This window comes from Microtus ochrogaster, chromosome 6, assembly GCF_000317375.1.
Source record: "Microtus ochrogaster isolate Prairie Vole_2 chromosome 6, MicOch1.0, whole genome shotgun sequence".
Taxonomy (NCBI): domain Eukaryota; kingdom Metazoa; phylum Chordata; class Mammalia; order Rodentia; family Cricetidae; genus Microtus; species Microtus ochrogaster.
Window position 1 is genome coordinate 84,788,548 of NC_022013.1, and position 15,748 is coordinate 84,804,295.

General features: G+C 37.1%; 1 protein-coding gene across 2 annotated transcripts in view; it reads left to right on the forward strand.

Moving 5' to 3' along the window:
• The window catches only part of Ahctf1 (AT-hook containing transcription factor 1), a 57,545-nt gene that overhangs the window by 31,090 nt on the left and 10,707 nt on the right, over nt 1-15,748 (forward strand). For both annotated transcript variants that reach the window (XM_005348977.2, XM_026779702.1), the window contains 9 exons: nt 165-315; nt 854-961; nt 2,537-2,729; nt 3,599-3,802; nt 4,383-4,800; nt 6,326-6,425; nt 9,080-9,174; nt 11,913-12,103; nt 13,485-15,225. In XM_005348977.2, coding sequence (XP_005349034.1) covers nt 165-315; nt 854-961; nt 2,537-2,729; nt 3,599-3,802; nt 4,383-4,800; nt 6,326-6,425; nt 9,080-9,174; nt 11,913-12,103; nt 13,485-15,225 — 3,201 coding nt within the window. The remainder of the gene's footprint in view (nt 1-164; nt 316-853; nt 962-2,536; nt 2,730-3,598; nt 3,803-4,382; nt 4,801-6,325; nt 6,426-9,079; nt 9,175-11,912; nt 12,104-13,484; nt 15,226-15,748) is intronic.

Here is a 15,748-nt window from a genome sequence, read left to right on the forward strand (position 1 = left end):
ATAAATTTAAAAATAGAAAAGCTATGGAATGATTCCCTTCTTGGAGTCACCACCGTCATTTCTTTGTGTTGTACATTCATGTTAACTTTTTTCGTTTTATAAAAAGCTTGTTAGAGATGCAACTGAGTCAGATGCAACTGAGTCCTGTTTTCTTTATTTTTCAGTTCCTAGGCCCAAACCATTGTCAGCATTTCCAAAGAAAGCTGTAACTGGAACAGTGTTAACAAGATCTACTTTCATCAATAATGTGTTGTCTAAAATTGGAGAGGTGTGGGCAAGTCATGAGCCTAGAAATGGCATTTCACTTTACAATAGGTATTATTTTTAATTACCTTTCTATTTTACTTTATGTGTGTGGAGGGATAAGGCATGCAGCTACAGAGCCTGTATGGAGGTCAGAGAACTGTTTGCAAGAGGGTTCTTTCCACCATATTGGTCCCATGAACCAAACTTTGTGCCAGGCAAGTCCTTCTATACTCTTTTAGAGAGCAGCAGAGTTCATCAGCAAGGCACCCTCATCCTTACCAAGTTTATTATAGAATATAAAAAATGAAACTTCTTTAAGTTAGCTACTTTGTTAACAGATTGTTTTGTCATTAAGTTTGCATTTTTTGTGAGTTAGTTCCCTCCACCATGTGGGTTCTGGAGATTGAAGTCAGTCACTAGGACAAATTTACCTGCTCAGCCTTCTTTCTAGCCCCATTTCATGTTTTCAGGTGACTACTGTTATTTGTAAACAGTGCAGAGATGTACAGTTAAAAACAGAAGCCTTTTCTTCCCTCTTCCATCTAATCTCATTGCATTTTTGCCTTAATCCATATGATACATAACTTGAATTTTTACTTCTCTGTAGTCCTAAAACAGAACAACCGTCTCCTGTAGTACGTCCTTTCCCACGTCCAGAGCTTCCTGAGGCATTTGTTGGAACACCAATTTCAAAATCATCCCAGAGAATATCTAGGTGAGAATTTCTTGGATTGTATCGAAAAAACTGTAATTAAGTTTTTTAAAGGTGCTATTTTGCTGGGCGGTGGTGGTACATGCCTTTAATCCCAGCACTCTGGAGGCAGACTCAGACAAATCTCTGCATTCAAGGCCAGCCTGGTCTACAAGAACTAGTTCCAGGATAGCTCCAAAGCTAAAGAGAAATCCTTTCACACAAAAAAAAAGGTGCTATTTTCAAGTAAAAATGTAAATACTTCCTGTTATTTGACAAGAGTTACAGTTATTTTAGTACGTTATAAATAGCTATTAGTATATTTAACATTTCTGTTTACTTACCTCTTGTGGCTTATTGAAAATAAGCAAACCATATTAAAACCTTTAGGAAAACAATCTATCAAACTTAATTTTGTTTTGTTGATCTTTAAAAGAACGTTGTTTCTATAATTAGTTACAAAATCTTGGTTGACTTAGTGAAGATTTCTCCTGGGCTTCACTGAAATATCTTGTGTTGCTTAGTTGCAGTAATACTTTCATCTTACCTAAATATTTAAAATTATTAAATTATTAAAGTCTTAATGAAATTATTGGACAGAAATAAATACATAATGAATCATCTTTTGAAGAAGTAGAATCAAATAGGTACTATCAGTCAACTCTGGCATTTTCTTAAGGTTTACGTTGCTGTTTTCTGTGTTTTGTTTTGTTTATGTATATCCTAGAAAGTCCATTCTTGGATCATACCAAAAAATTTGAAAATATCCCAAGACCTACTATGATGTTTAGCATTTCTTTTGTAACATTTCTTAATAATACCTTTTCTTGATTCTTTTTTAAAAGTATAATTTTAGTGATCTGGGGATGGTGGGAATGGTTTCTCCCAATATTTCCCCCACTAAGTAAAAGTTTGGTGCCCCCTCTAATAATGAGAAGTTGAACCAAATGTTTGGCTGAGGTCACCCTTGCATTTTGGAGGAAGTAAATTATGCTGTTTTTGTTTGTTTTTGTGTATATGTGTGTGTTTTCTAGACAGGTTTCTCCATGTAGCCCTGGCTGTTCTATAACTTGATCAGTTGACTAGGTTGGCTTTAAATTCACAAAGATCCACCTGGGATTAAAGGCATGCACCACTGCTACATGGCGATGATGCTGGTTTTATCATGAAACGTTTTAACCATAAGCTGGGGTGATGGTATATATCTTTGCACTTGGGAGGCAAAGGCAACAGGATCAGGAGTTAAAGGGCATCCTTAGCTATATACACATACACACTAGTCACTAAAACAGCAAGAAGAACCATCTGTACAAGTGGTCCACCAGATATTATAACCTGAAGATACTACCTGGAGGTTGAAATTACATGTAAAGGGAAGATGGGAAACTGAAGTCTTTAAATTGCTGTTTACAATTCCTAATTTCCTTTGCTTTGGAAAGAACTTCAGACTTTTTAAACTAATACTACTGACTTTTTTATTACATTACTATACTTGCCTAAAATTATTTACATATTACAGTGTTTTAGTAGTGAGCACTCAAATATCAGTAATTGTTTTGAACTTAATAAAGAAGTTAAGTTTTTTCTATTTAATTTTAGATTACTGGATTTGGTTGTTCATCCTATCCCCCAGCCTTCTCACTGTTTGGAGTTTATTCAGCAAAGTCCCACAAGATCTCCTTTGTGTTTGCTATCCAGTTCATTGCCATTAAGTTCACAACTAAAAAGGCCCCATCAGAGTACCTCCAGGCCTGCAGAATTGCTATTACTTGAAACTCCTCCTGTAGTTAAGGTTAGTATTACCTGTCTGTCGCCCTAGGACATTAGCATTTTTCTTGTAGCATTGAGAAATTAAGCTGTTTGTGGCATAACTATGGGAAGTCAAAGGCTTTACTTTTAATTTTTTTCCTCATTTTATTATTTATTATTTATTTATTTTGAGGCAGTGTTTCTCTGTGTATCCCTGGCTGAGCTTGAACTAGCTCCCTAGACCTGGCTGGCCTAGAACCTTTTCTTTGCTTATATTTTCAGAGTACTATTTGTAAATCAGTATATGATTACCTTAAAATATCCTTTATAAAGTGCTTTCAGGTTTTTGAGTGATCATATATATCCTTTATTGCTGATAATTGACATGTTTATATTTTTTTCTTCCAAATACTTTAGTTTTAGGCTTGTTTTTACTTGTTTTACTTTAAACTACTGTTATAGGTGATCTTTTTTTTCTTTTTTTTTTTTTTTATTGAGAAAAAAAAAATTTCCGCCTCCCACCCTCCCCTATAGGTGATCTTTAAAAGACTTTTTTCCCACTATCCTTGATAAATTACTAAGAGGAGAAGAAATCCAAACTTGTGATGGTTGGTAGTAATGGGCTTAAACATTTTTCACTTTCTAAGTATTTTTGCATATTATCAGTATCTCATCATTTTTTATTAGTTAAAGAGGAAAGTGTCAGGGCCTTTCGAAAGAGTGTAAAAATAATTTTATCTCCCAAAATTAACATAAAGTTCTAACTGAATTTTGTATTTTTCGACAATCTGAAATAAAATTTTCTACTTGTTTTATGAAGATAAAAATGTATATGCTTTGAAATTACTGGCTGCCCTTGAGGAAGTTACTTACTAACACTAATAAATGGATTCTCTTTGCTCTTCGCCATAGAAAGCTAAATCTTTGGCTCTGTCAGCTACTTCTTCTGGATTTGCCGAGTTCACTCCTCCATCCATCCTTAGGTCTGGTCTTCGAACAACACCTTTAGCATCTCCCTCTGTGTCACCTGGGAGATCTCTCACCCCACCTTTCAGACTGAAAGAAACCAGGATTTCTTTCATGGAAGAAGGCATGAGCGCACACTGGACTGATAGAGTAAGTTTATTAACATCACGGGTTTTGTATGCAATCTTGTGGGTAGTCTTGAAACTAAAAATTGACACCCCCCCAAAAAAAAAACCCTTCAGAACATGAACTAAGCCAATCATATCCTCTACAAGTAAAATATAATAGGGGTGTGTGTGTGTGTCTGTGTTTTGCTATTATGCTATTAAAGTAAAAGGCCTGAGAAGCTACATATTTGGTGACAGAAGTATGCCTACTGGTGGTTTGGTTTTCACTCAGTATCTTGTTGCTTTTCTTACCTAATTGGTTTATATATAGAAAAAGTGTCTGTGGAGTCCACTTTAGTTGTTATTAATAGAAGTCTACCCACTTTATAGTTTTTCGTTGTCCTATACATTATATTTTGTTTTAATCGGTGATAAATTACTGATTAGAGAAATGTTAACAGCAGTTCAATTTTAGTTAAACAACTAAAAATATTTTAATTTGAAACATATGAATTGTAATTTAAAAAGTTCCAAAAAATATGAAGTATGGAAAAGGTGGGTGGATGTGATTGGAATGGATAACTAGAGACTCTGCTGCTTTAACTTTTTTCTCATAATTCCAGGCTACAGATGACCATAATGCAAAAGCATTTGTTAGTACATCTTTCCATAAATGTGGACTCCCTGCAGAAACTGAATGGATGAAGACTAGTGATAAAAATCCATATTTTCCTCTGGATATCCCTGCAAAAGGCCATCAGAAAGTGGTTACGGGGACATTGGACACCCACTCTCAGAGTCTGGAGAAACTGGATGTGAACAAGGACGACAGCATTGCTTCAACCAGATCAGACCAGACTTCCTTAGAATATCATGATGCACCATCACCAGAAGACTTAGAAGATGGTGTTTTTGTGTCCCCCAAGCCAGCCAGTGCTTCTACTGAACTAACTACTAACTTGACTCTACAAATTGAGAAGGAGAATGATAAAGATTTGTTTAAGTCAGAAGGTACTCCTTCAGCTGTGGAGAAACAAATGGGTAGGAACTCTTTGTACATACTCAAAATTTCATAATAGAGTATTTTCTTTGAGGAAAACATCAATGCTAAACAATTTTTTCTCACAGTGTACTATGTCCTAGACAAAGTAAATTTTATTTCAGCTTGGAAAAATGCCTTGTGTTCTTAAGTAGATAAGACATTTGATGGCAAGAGAACTTGTATGTGCTACCTTTTTATTTAGCCATGACAGTTGGCAAGCAGCAATAGTAGTGTTTAAGGAAGGGACTTGACATGCTGTAGTCTGCCTTGAAAGTTTTTAGTAACTATGGGAAGTAATAATGCCAACTGTAATTTTAGACTGTCCTAGCAGCCTGTTTGCTAGAAACCAGGAATTTGATTCTGCTCTCTGCCCTCTCCTCTGAAATAAGCACATGAAGGTCATAAATGTCTTCAGGCCCATGAATCTATTGTCTTAATACTCATTTATCTATTGAAAATTTTGTTATTCTTCACTGATGGGAATTGTTGTTTGTTTAACGTTTTCCTTTTTTTTTTTTTTTTTTGAGCCCCTAAAGTATGTGCTCTAGTAGAAAATCACCTCCCTCCCTACCCCTGCCCCCCATATACACACACAGTAAGTGCTGGCTGCTGACTGTCAGTAGTGAGTGCACTAGATAGAGTACTTGCCTGTACATTGAGTAGAACGCAGTAGGCCTATTGACAGACAACTTGATGCAACTTGGTTAATATTTTTTTGGGATGTGGGGCCAAGCATACATCAAAGCCCTGGATTCAGTTCTCAGCAAAGAAGTAGAGCAGGAAAGCCAAGTTCCAAATCCCCCTTGGCTACACAGTATTTGAAACTAGCTTGGGATATATGAAACTTTACCTCCTTAAAAAGAAAAAGTCTATGTCATAAATAGATTCTATTTAATGTTTTTAACCAAGGCAGAATGAAGATTTTGTAACAGGTGATTTGTGTCTATTTAGATTGTGGTGTCTTTAGCAAACATAGCCATTAATTGTTCTAAGTCTTAGGATTTGACTCATAAATAGAAAATGTGTAGAATTTCTTGCTCCTTTTTTAATGTGCTTTATTCTACCAAAATATTTAAATGATCACCCTTAGATAAGAATACTCATAGCAGTATCTTCATTATTTCTACAATAGTAAGCAGTCTCGAGTAGAAATCTTTGTGAAGGGATAGCATATAACATAAAGCCTAGACTGTAATAGGTTAAGTTTGAATCTTAGCCTAGCATCTAAACATGGTTTGTGACCTGAGCTAAGCATGTAGCTTTATGCTTCAGATTTTTTCTCAATTATCTCTTTGGATATTGAGGGTTGAGTTAATTTAGTGGGAGATCACCTGTTAAACCACAAATGTGAAGTGGAAAGTTAAGAGAGTGACCTTGAGCAAGGCCCAAAGAATTAGAAGAAAATGCTAGCAATCTGATGCCAAGGAATTAAAACAAATTAGAACAAAAGAAATAGGATCAGCAGTTTCTTTAAAGCGATGGTAAGGAAGATATTTCACATGACCTCATCTGTATGATTTACAGGCACTGAAGAAGTTACAGTGGAGGCACTTTCAGAATTCAGTCATTTAAGCCCTGTTCAAAGAGTTGAAGCCTCTGTGTGTGTGGCATCAGTCTGTGAAGGGTAAGTTAATGGAAACAGATGAGGGGGGTTGAGATAATAAATTTCAGAGAAACAAAGAAACCTTGTCTGGAAACTAAAAGAAAGAAAAAAAAAAAGGAGCCTAGAGCCTTACTGGACCACCATACTAGCACAGTCATTGAACTCCAGGACTATACACAGAGAAACCCTGTCTCAAAAAAACAAAAAAAGATGAAAATCATAGACATCTGAAGTTGGCCTTATGTCCATGCAGCTGTACACCTGTGTGTACACACATCCCAAATGGGAACATAATGAAGGTGATGGTGATTTATTTAGATAATTGGTCCATTTAATCCCAGCCCTTGGGAAGCAGAGGCCAGCAGATATACAGACAAAAATGAATGAATGAAAAAAAGAAAATTTATGCCCTGGCAATGCTGAAACATGCATGTATGCTGAAACAGCCAGTATGGTGGTTCTATGGAATTTGTCCATATTGAGTTTCATGGTCTAAGTAGATGAGAACAACTGAGCAGGTCTTTTCCTCAAGAGGGCACCAGATCTCATTATGGATGGTTGTAAGCCACCATGTCGTTGCTGGGAACTGAACTTCAGACCTTTGGAAGAACAGGCAGTGCTTTTAACCACTGAACAATCTCTAGCCCTGTCATGAAAATCAAAACAGCAAAAAATAACAACAAAAAAAAACCCCATAATAGACAGTTGGTCTATCCCATGCCTCTTCCAGTCTATGTCCTCACACCTCCCACGGTTTTATTCCTATTTGAGTGTGATAGAAGACCCAAAAATGGGTTAGACATGGTAGCATATGCCTTTTAATCTCAGCAATGACTGTCAGACGCAGGCAAATCTCTGTGAGTTAAAGGCCAGACTGGTCTGCATAATGAATTCCATGACAGCTAAAGCTACGTACATACATGGCCTGTGTCAAAAAACAAAACAAAACGTGTGTTTCTGATGGTACTTTTAAAATACGCTTCTAGTGCGAGCAAAGCCAAGGTGTTGAAGATGACATGCATCAGCACTTGAGAGGCTAGGGAGGAGTTCCAGGTCAGTCTGGGTTACTACATGGAACCTGTCTCCAGTAGTGGGGCAGGGGGAAACCCAGCCAATCAAATTAGTTGTAACTTTTAGATTATAGTCAATTGTAAAGTTACATTAAAATATATATCAGCCCACTGCTTCCGTTATTGAAAGTCAGCCATTCATCACTTTTGTTTCAGTTCAACACTTGGGGTAGCACCGTTGTAGAGCATATAAAAGTGACAGCTTTAATTCTTCAGAAAAAAATAAGATAAAGTTAATAAAACTAGGCCGCATAAAGTATGATTTTTTTATAAGATACAAGAATAGTTCATTACTTTGAGTAAGCAATGGATATGACAATACAAGCCATCTACAAAGCTTGGATTGTCACCTCTATCAAACTGAGCCATATATTTTCTGCTGAGAATAAAAATTCAATAACTAAAATCTTCCAGGACTTAAATTAAAAAAAAAAAAGTAGGAAAAATAAAAGATTTTCTTGGTTTTTTTAATTACTTATTTTGTAATTTTTTTTTTTTTTTTGGTTTTTTCGAGACAGGGTTTCTCTGTGTAATTTTTTCATTATAATAAAAGTTAATGTTACTTATTTCAGTAGATTTAATGGGCAGTAGAAAAATCAAAACACAGATGATCATATCAAGAAAAGTTATTTTCAATGAGAATCTAGATGAATTTTAATATTTTGGCAAGCTAGTTTCTTTTAAGTAAACTTATCAGGAAGGTTTTGGGGATTTATTGTGTATTAACGATCATTACTATAAATATTGTTATCAAGATAATCTCAAACATCTGCAGATGTTTGTGTACATCAGAAACTGCTTTCTTGGGAATATAGTGTTTGTCCTCTCTTTAAAACTCAGCATGCAGCCGGGCGGTGGTGGCGCATGCCTTTAATCCCAGCACTCGGGAGGCAGAGGCAGGCGGATCTCTGTGAGTTCGAGGCCAGCCTGGTCTACAAGAGCTAGTTCCAGGACAGGCTTTGCAGCATGCAGCCAGGCGATGGTGGCGCACGCCTTTAATCCCAGCACTCAAAAGGTAGAGACAGGTGGCTTTGTGAGTTCGAGCCAGCCTAGTCTGTGTACAAGAGCTAGTTCAAGGACACCCAGGGCTGTTACACAGAGAAACCCTGTCTCAAAAAAAAAAATTAAAGACAAACAGAAAGACTCACCATGTTTTAGTTGGGACTTAGAGAAAAGCCAGTAACAGATCACTGCCAGGATATTTTACAACTTAATTGTATTTGCTATCCGTTCTGAGTCATTTATCTTAATAGTTCCAGTTAGCTGATGCTGAACCCACCAAGGTGTAGGAAATCCTGTACTCCTGATAGGTTTATTTGAAAAATATAGTGACTGGTTATTTTTAAATGCCTGAAATTAATTTATGTACTGACACTTAGAAATCATTTTATTTGTACTTTTAAGACCATACTTTTACTTCAAAATTAAAAGGAAAGAAATAAGAAAAACAAGTACAACAGTAATTCTCTGTAAATTTTATAAAACCTTAGCTGTGCTTGATAGTGGCTTCTGGGTTTTGGTTTTTGTAACAAAGTAGCAAGTAGAAAGGAAGAGGGTGGGACATGTGGGTCTCACACACTCAAGTGTGCATTTCTGTCTCTCAAGGAAAACCCCTGCCTCAAGATTCAAGACAGCTGTTTTGGATGGGATGGTGTCTGTGGAAAGCCAAACCTCCACAGTCAGGACAGACCACAGTGAATGTATGTATCATTTTAGTGTTTTGAATCAAGACTTCAGTACTTAATATTACTAGGTTTTTCTTTTCTCAATTCTTCTCCTCTGGCCAGCTTCCCTGGAGTGAAACATTCTAATATCAAGAGACTCTTAAGAATAGGAATCTCAGCTGAGCATGGTGACACATACCCTTCCTTAATCCTAGCACTCAGGAGGCAGAGGCCTGCTGATCTCTGTGAGTTCAAGGACAGCTTGGTCTACAGAGCAAGTTCCAGGACAGCCAGGATTTTTTTTTTTAAATATTTATTTATTTTTATTATGCATACAATATTCTGTCTGTGTGTATGTCTGCAGGCCAGAAGAGGGCACCAGACCTCATCACAGATGGTTGTGAGCCACCATGTGGTTGCCAGGAATTGAACTCAGGACCTTTGGAAGAGCAGTCAGTGCTCTTAACCGCTGAGCCATCTCTCCAGCCCCCGACAGCCAGGATTGTTAAACAGAGAAACCCTGCTCGAAAAACCATAATAATAATAGGATAAGAATCTCAGTGAATTTTTTGGACATAGTTTTATACTTTCCTTTGGAACAGGAAGGAATAGCAAAATAAATCACCAGTTTATAGCAGTGTATTCAGGAAATCAATAAATATATTAAGTACTTAAAATTTTTAATATAGTTTGTTTTAAACAAATAAGAGCATGGTATTTTTACTCTGGGGGTTCCAGTCAGATCAAGGGAAGCAGACATGGAATATCTACTCCCAGACACATTTCACATTTATCAGCTCATTTAATCTTCCTAACACTGTGCTTTGATGGGGTTGTCCAGGTCTAGAGCTTATACCCCTCCTGACCTATCATAGTATGAGTAATATATGGGGCAAGCTTGAGAATTTTGTCCCAAGATTAAGAAAATGAAATGCATTAGACATAGCGTCTCATGCCTTTAATCCTAGTACTTTATAAATCCTCGACCATTCTGGATTTTATGGTATTTTGTTTGGTTTTGACAAACAAAGGTTGTTTGGAGGGCAGAGCTTTCACTAATTAACCAGGAAGTGTTGGCGCACACCTTTAAAATCAGCACTTGGGAGGAGGAAGCAGGAAGATTAGGAGTTAGCTGGGCAGTGGTTGTGCATTCCTTTGATCCCAGCACTAGGGAATTAGAGGCAGGAATGAATATAAGGCATAGAGAGACAGGATCTCGTCCATCAGTCTGAGGATTCGTAGAGACAGGGCTTGTCCCCATTTGGTCTGAGATTTCTGAGAGGTAAGAAGTCTAGTGGCTGCTGCTGCTGCTTCTCTGATCTCCAGGTAAGCTTTATTTGTCAGAATACAAACAAAATATTATAGCATGGTAACTCCAATACAGCCAGGACTATTTCATATAGAGACCCTGTCTTTAAAGCAAACAACAAAAAGAATGTGAAATGTGATATATGTTTATTGTAAAATAATTTAGTGGAAATTCCCAACATGTAAAGTAAAAGCCAGATTCTTTAGGCTCTGTTACCAATTTAAGTTGTCTTCCTGAACTTTGTTGTTTTTCCCCGTGTATGGAAAGAGAAGATAGTAATGTAACTGCAGAACTGGCAGATCTAGCTGAGACTGCTTCAGGTTCTTAACTCAGGTCTGTACTGACTGAGCTATTCCTGGGTGTGTTTTGTCTCATGAATATTATTTTCATGTGAAATGTTAGAGTAATGTTTGGCACTCATTAAAAAACTAGTGCATGCTACCTGCTATTGTGAATATCATTACATCATCAGTACGTTTTATTCAACGAAAATCTTTTAGAATATTTCTTTTTCCATAGTAGTAATGCATATATTAGCCTGTCCTTTAATATTGTACCCTGTCATTGAATGAGGATGTTCTATGATAAGTTTAACTAGCTTTTGCTAAACACTTGATCATGATATTTTTGTTATTGTTTCATTATTTTTTAGTTGGTGTCATATTTCTTTTGGGTAGACATAGCTTAGAGGGTCAAAGACCACACACAGACTTCTGGTATTTTATTGGGCTTCCCCCCCCCATAATGGTTGGTGTGCTTCTTGTATTGAGAGGGGGAGGTGAGTTATGGTGCCAAAGACGGGTATGAATCATCTCTTGTTGCACTAATAATTACATTCTAGGGATACAAATGCCACTGTGTTAAAAAGTATAGGGGTATTTATTAATTAGGCTAAATATATACATCGTTTTCCCCCTTGAGGTTATTATGTTTTGTATCGGTCACAGATTCCAAGCCTCATACAAAACTTAGATTAAAAGAAAAATGAAAGGGATTTCCTCTTACGTGGGCCATAAACTTATGAAGTGCCAGAGAAGACGTCTGTACTTACTAGAGTGCTTTCTCCCAAAAGAAGACACCGTCCATTAAGTCCAGGTTGCAGATCTCTTGTAGAATTCTGCTGACTCAGTGAGGATGACTGGTTTTCTAGACATCTGAGTCCCTTAGAGTAGTTTTCATCATAGTAAACGTTTGCAAGGATTGGGTTCCAATTCAGGAAGGCCAGTGTGGTTTTCAAGTGTGAAGTTTATCTTCTGTATTTGCCTTTGTGGGGAGTGTGTACATATTGTTTCATATTGTCCAAGAAAATGGGGACCCACAGATGTGTCTTCCTGAAGATGTCACAAACCTTCTGACACCATATTCAGATACTCTCAAGTTTAGGTAATCTGTTGCTTTTGAATTATATGAATCAAGGTTTTGGGTTTGGAATGTAAGAAGTTACTTTTTTGTTTGTTTTTTCCAGCTGTTGCCAATATGGTTGAAGATGGTGGAAGCTCTGGGCCCACTGCCTCCAAGTGCCCTGTTACCTCTGATCAGAAACTAGCGTTAAACCTAAAAGAAGATGATGCAATAGAAGAAGCTGATGTACATGTTGGCTTACCAGAAGAAAACCCTCAAGTTTCTGTCAGTCCTCCTGATACTCAAGAAATTCATGTAAAAATATTAATTTTTTAATGCTTTATAAGTTTTCATTTATTTGGGCTTTAAAAAGATAATCACTTAAACTTAGTGTATTCATTTGACAACAGCATAAAGATCTGCTCAAAAAATAAATATATAAATACTTTCTGGAATATAAAATAGCATAATTTCTAAGAGATTTGATTTTTATGAAAAAACAAATGATTAAAGACACAATTTAGCAAATTTTTTTTCTTATTTGCTTTAAATGGAAGTTTTTTAGCTATTAGTGAACATAGTGATTATTGACATTTAGAGTCCATGTGTGGTAAATGAATATAGTCAAACAGGATCTCCTCCATTTCTGTGGGAGAAAGACACTAAGTTTCTTTACTGCTTGATAGGACTTCCTGCTTTCATAAAATCTTACCAAATCCCTTTCATTATCAAGGGAACTTTCAGTAAATGAATTTAAAATTAAAGGCCAACTCTTCTAATCATTCTAACTGCTTATAGAAACCTAATTGTGTGGAATTTGGGGGCATTATTTATAAATCCATCCACATTTATCTTTATAAGTTTTCTCTCCCTGAAATAAATGACACTAAATTTCCTATTTCTTCAGCTCAGAGGCAAACAAATGTGGGTGTAGTGTAACGGAACTCCTCACTTCTAGGTTGTGTCCAGCCTATCAGCTCACTATGGGGAAGTGGGAAAATGTCTTTGTCTAGGTGGGTGATAATGTCTTCCTTCTTGGTCAGGAGATCTCTCTGTTACTTTCTACCTCCTCCTTTTTCTCCCCTTCCCTTACCAAAAGGTAAATGCAAGGACCATTCCTTCTTCCACCAAACCCTTGCAGGAGAGTTACTGAACTTGACAGCCTTAGGAATTTCATGGTTTGTGCAACCCCAGCAAAGGGAAGAAGATTGAGTCTAGCCCAAGGGAGCTTATGTAGGTGAATCGTTCTTCAACCTTATGGGGATCATGCTGTTTAGAAAAGTGTGGATAGTTAGGTAATTTGGGAATTATTGTATGGGGTTATTTCCTTTTCTCTGATTAAGTTTTTTTGTTTTTTGTTTTGGATTAAGAGTCTAAGTCTTTAATTTTCTTAGAATTGTTAGCATAGTGATTTTCAAAATTTTATTAGTACTATCTTTTTAACTAAAGAAATGTGAAATTTCTAATTTAATTCCAACCGTAATCTCAATATTTTTTCTGTGTAGTTATTTTGACTGAGTTTTCATTTCTTAAGTGAATATTTAATGAAATAAACCCATTAGCATATGCCATAAGTATAGTTTGTATTGTAAAATGGACACACAAAGAATAAGATCATCATTAAAATCCTGTATGCTTTAGGTTAAAATGTATTTTATAGTTCATTAACTAGTTTCTTACCTTTAATTTATTTTAGCAAATTGAGCATGAAAAACCTGAAGCTCAAAATTCAGAAGAAGAAGTCAAGAGCATTTCATTTAATGAGTTGTATCCCTCAGGAACACTTAAACTCCAGTATAATTTTGATACTATTGAGCGGCAATTTTGTGACATGTCTGACGATAAAGACTCTGCTGAATGTGATATCGCTGAAGTAGATGGGGAACTTTTTGTGGCCCAGAGCAACTTTACCTTGATATTGGAAGGTGAAGAAGGAGATGTTGAGGCAAGTGACTCTTCAGCAATGAATCCATTATCAAAAGCAGCTAACGTAGCAACCAAGGAAAAACTTGTGTCCCGAGCTGAACCTGATAATCAAGAACATATTACAGATTTGCCATCTGCTATAACAGGTGACCAAGAATCCCACAAGGTAGAGACTTTACCATATGTGCCTGAACCAATTAAAGTGGCAATTGCAGAAAATTTGTTGGATGTAATTAAAGACACGAGAAGTAAAGAAGCAACTTCAGCAGCAGTGGAACAGGTTGTTCATGAAGAGGTAGTATTAATAAGCCCAAAGGTTACACGTTCCTCCACGTTAACAAAATCTTCACTGAAGACTATACAGAAAACAGGTGCCGAGACTAAAAATACCAGCCAGGGTGATGATATGGTTTCTAGTAGAACTCGCACAAGAAGGCAGTGTGCCCAAAACTTGGATGTCACATCAGAACAACACGAGTCCTCAGCAATTGCTACTCCTAAGAAAGCTAGGAAAGTGAAAGAACTTCCTGGGTCTTCTGACAGTGCCTATTCCAGTGTAAACGTAGCATCTGAGACCCAGCTAACCTCTCAGAATTCTCTCACTCCTAGGAGAGGAAGGAAGAAAAGGGAAGTTAGCCAAAGCACACTAGCAAGCCTTGATGCTGTAGAGCAGGAGCCACAGGATCTGCCGGCGCCAGCCCCTGAAATAACACCTTCTAGAACAGAAGTCAAACTCTCATCTACTAGAAAAGGGACTCCGAGAAGACTTCAAAAATCTATAGAAAATGGACAAAGTGCCAAAATTGTAAAAGATATAAACATTAGTGATGCAGCAATCCATAGCGGTACTATCAAAAAGATGAGGAATGCTAACTTAGGAGATTCTCACAATGTGGGATATAAACAAGAGGAGGAACCCAGTGACCAACAGCTGCCTCTAAAACGAAGAAGGGTCAGACAGGGAGAAGTCAGTGTGTCGAGTGTGGTAGAGGAGCCTACACTTGATTCATCCCAATTGCCGATTCAAACAAAATTAGATATCCCAGCCACACCTAGGAAACGTGGAAGACCAAGGAAGGTAGTGCCATTAGAAGATGGCAGCTCCAAGGATGTTGAGGGACAGACAAGCCCCCGGAAGAGAGAAGTTCCAAGTGTCCGAAGATCTACACGGAACACCCCAGCGAGAAATGTGAGTACTTTAGAAAAATCCATTTTGGTGCCAAATGAGGAAGTTGCTATAGTGATGACCTCAAATAAAAGGCCTAGAAAGAAGTCTGCAAATGAAAGCCAAAAAGATCCGTTACCAGCAATATCAGACTTCGAGACTGAAACAGCCAACAAAGAACCAGCCGACCAAGAAGAAAGACTGCTTGCCGCTGCGACTTTGACTAAATCTTCCTGGAGCACAAGGACTAGGTCTAGAAAAAACATGTTGTTGATGGACTTTTCCGAACCCAAAGCTAAACCGTCATTTTCTCCTCCTTTGGTGAAGGATCCAAAAAAAGTAAAAGGTATCTCATTTTACTCATTGTTACCTTATTTAGAATGCACGGCCTAATATTTGGTAGTTTAAAAGCACTATTTGAGTTCATTATTCGATTTGAAGCATTGTGTTTTTCCTTAGAAAAAAATGTTTATAATTAAGAGACAACACCCCCACCCCCAAAAAATAAACCCTCAGATAAAATTGATCTAAACGTTTGTTTCCTAGCTGATCTTCAGAGTCAAGATTATCCAGAGATATTCTGTCTGGCTTCCTGTATCCAACAGTCCGTTTTACCTAGGCTTTATTTTGTTCTGTTTCTTTTCATTCTGCCCTTATGTCTAAGTGACTTAATTTTGTTTCCCCTCAAATACAACTCTTTTTGAGCTGGATAAAGGTGGCACATAGTTTAATCCCAGCTGATCTCCATGAGTTCAAGGCCAGGGCAGCCAGGGCTACACAGAGAAACCCTGTCTAGAAAAACTTGAGAGAGAGAGAGAGAGAGAGAGAGAGAGAGAGAGAGAGAGAGAGAGAGAAGAAGAAGAAGAAGA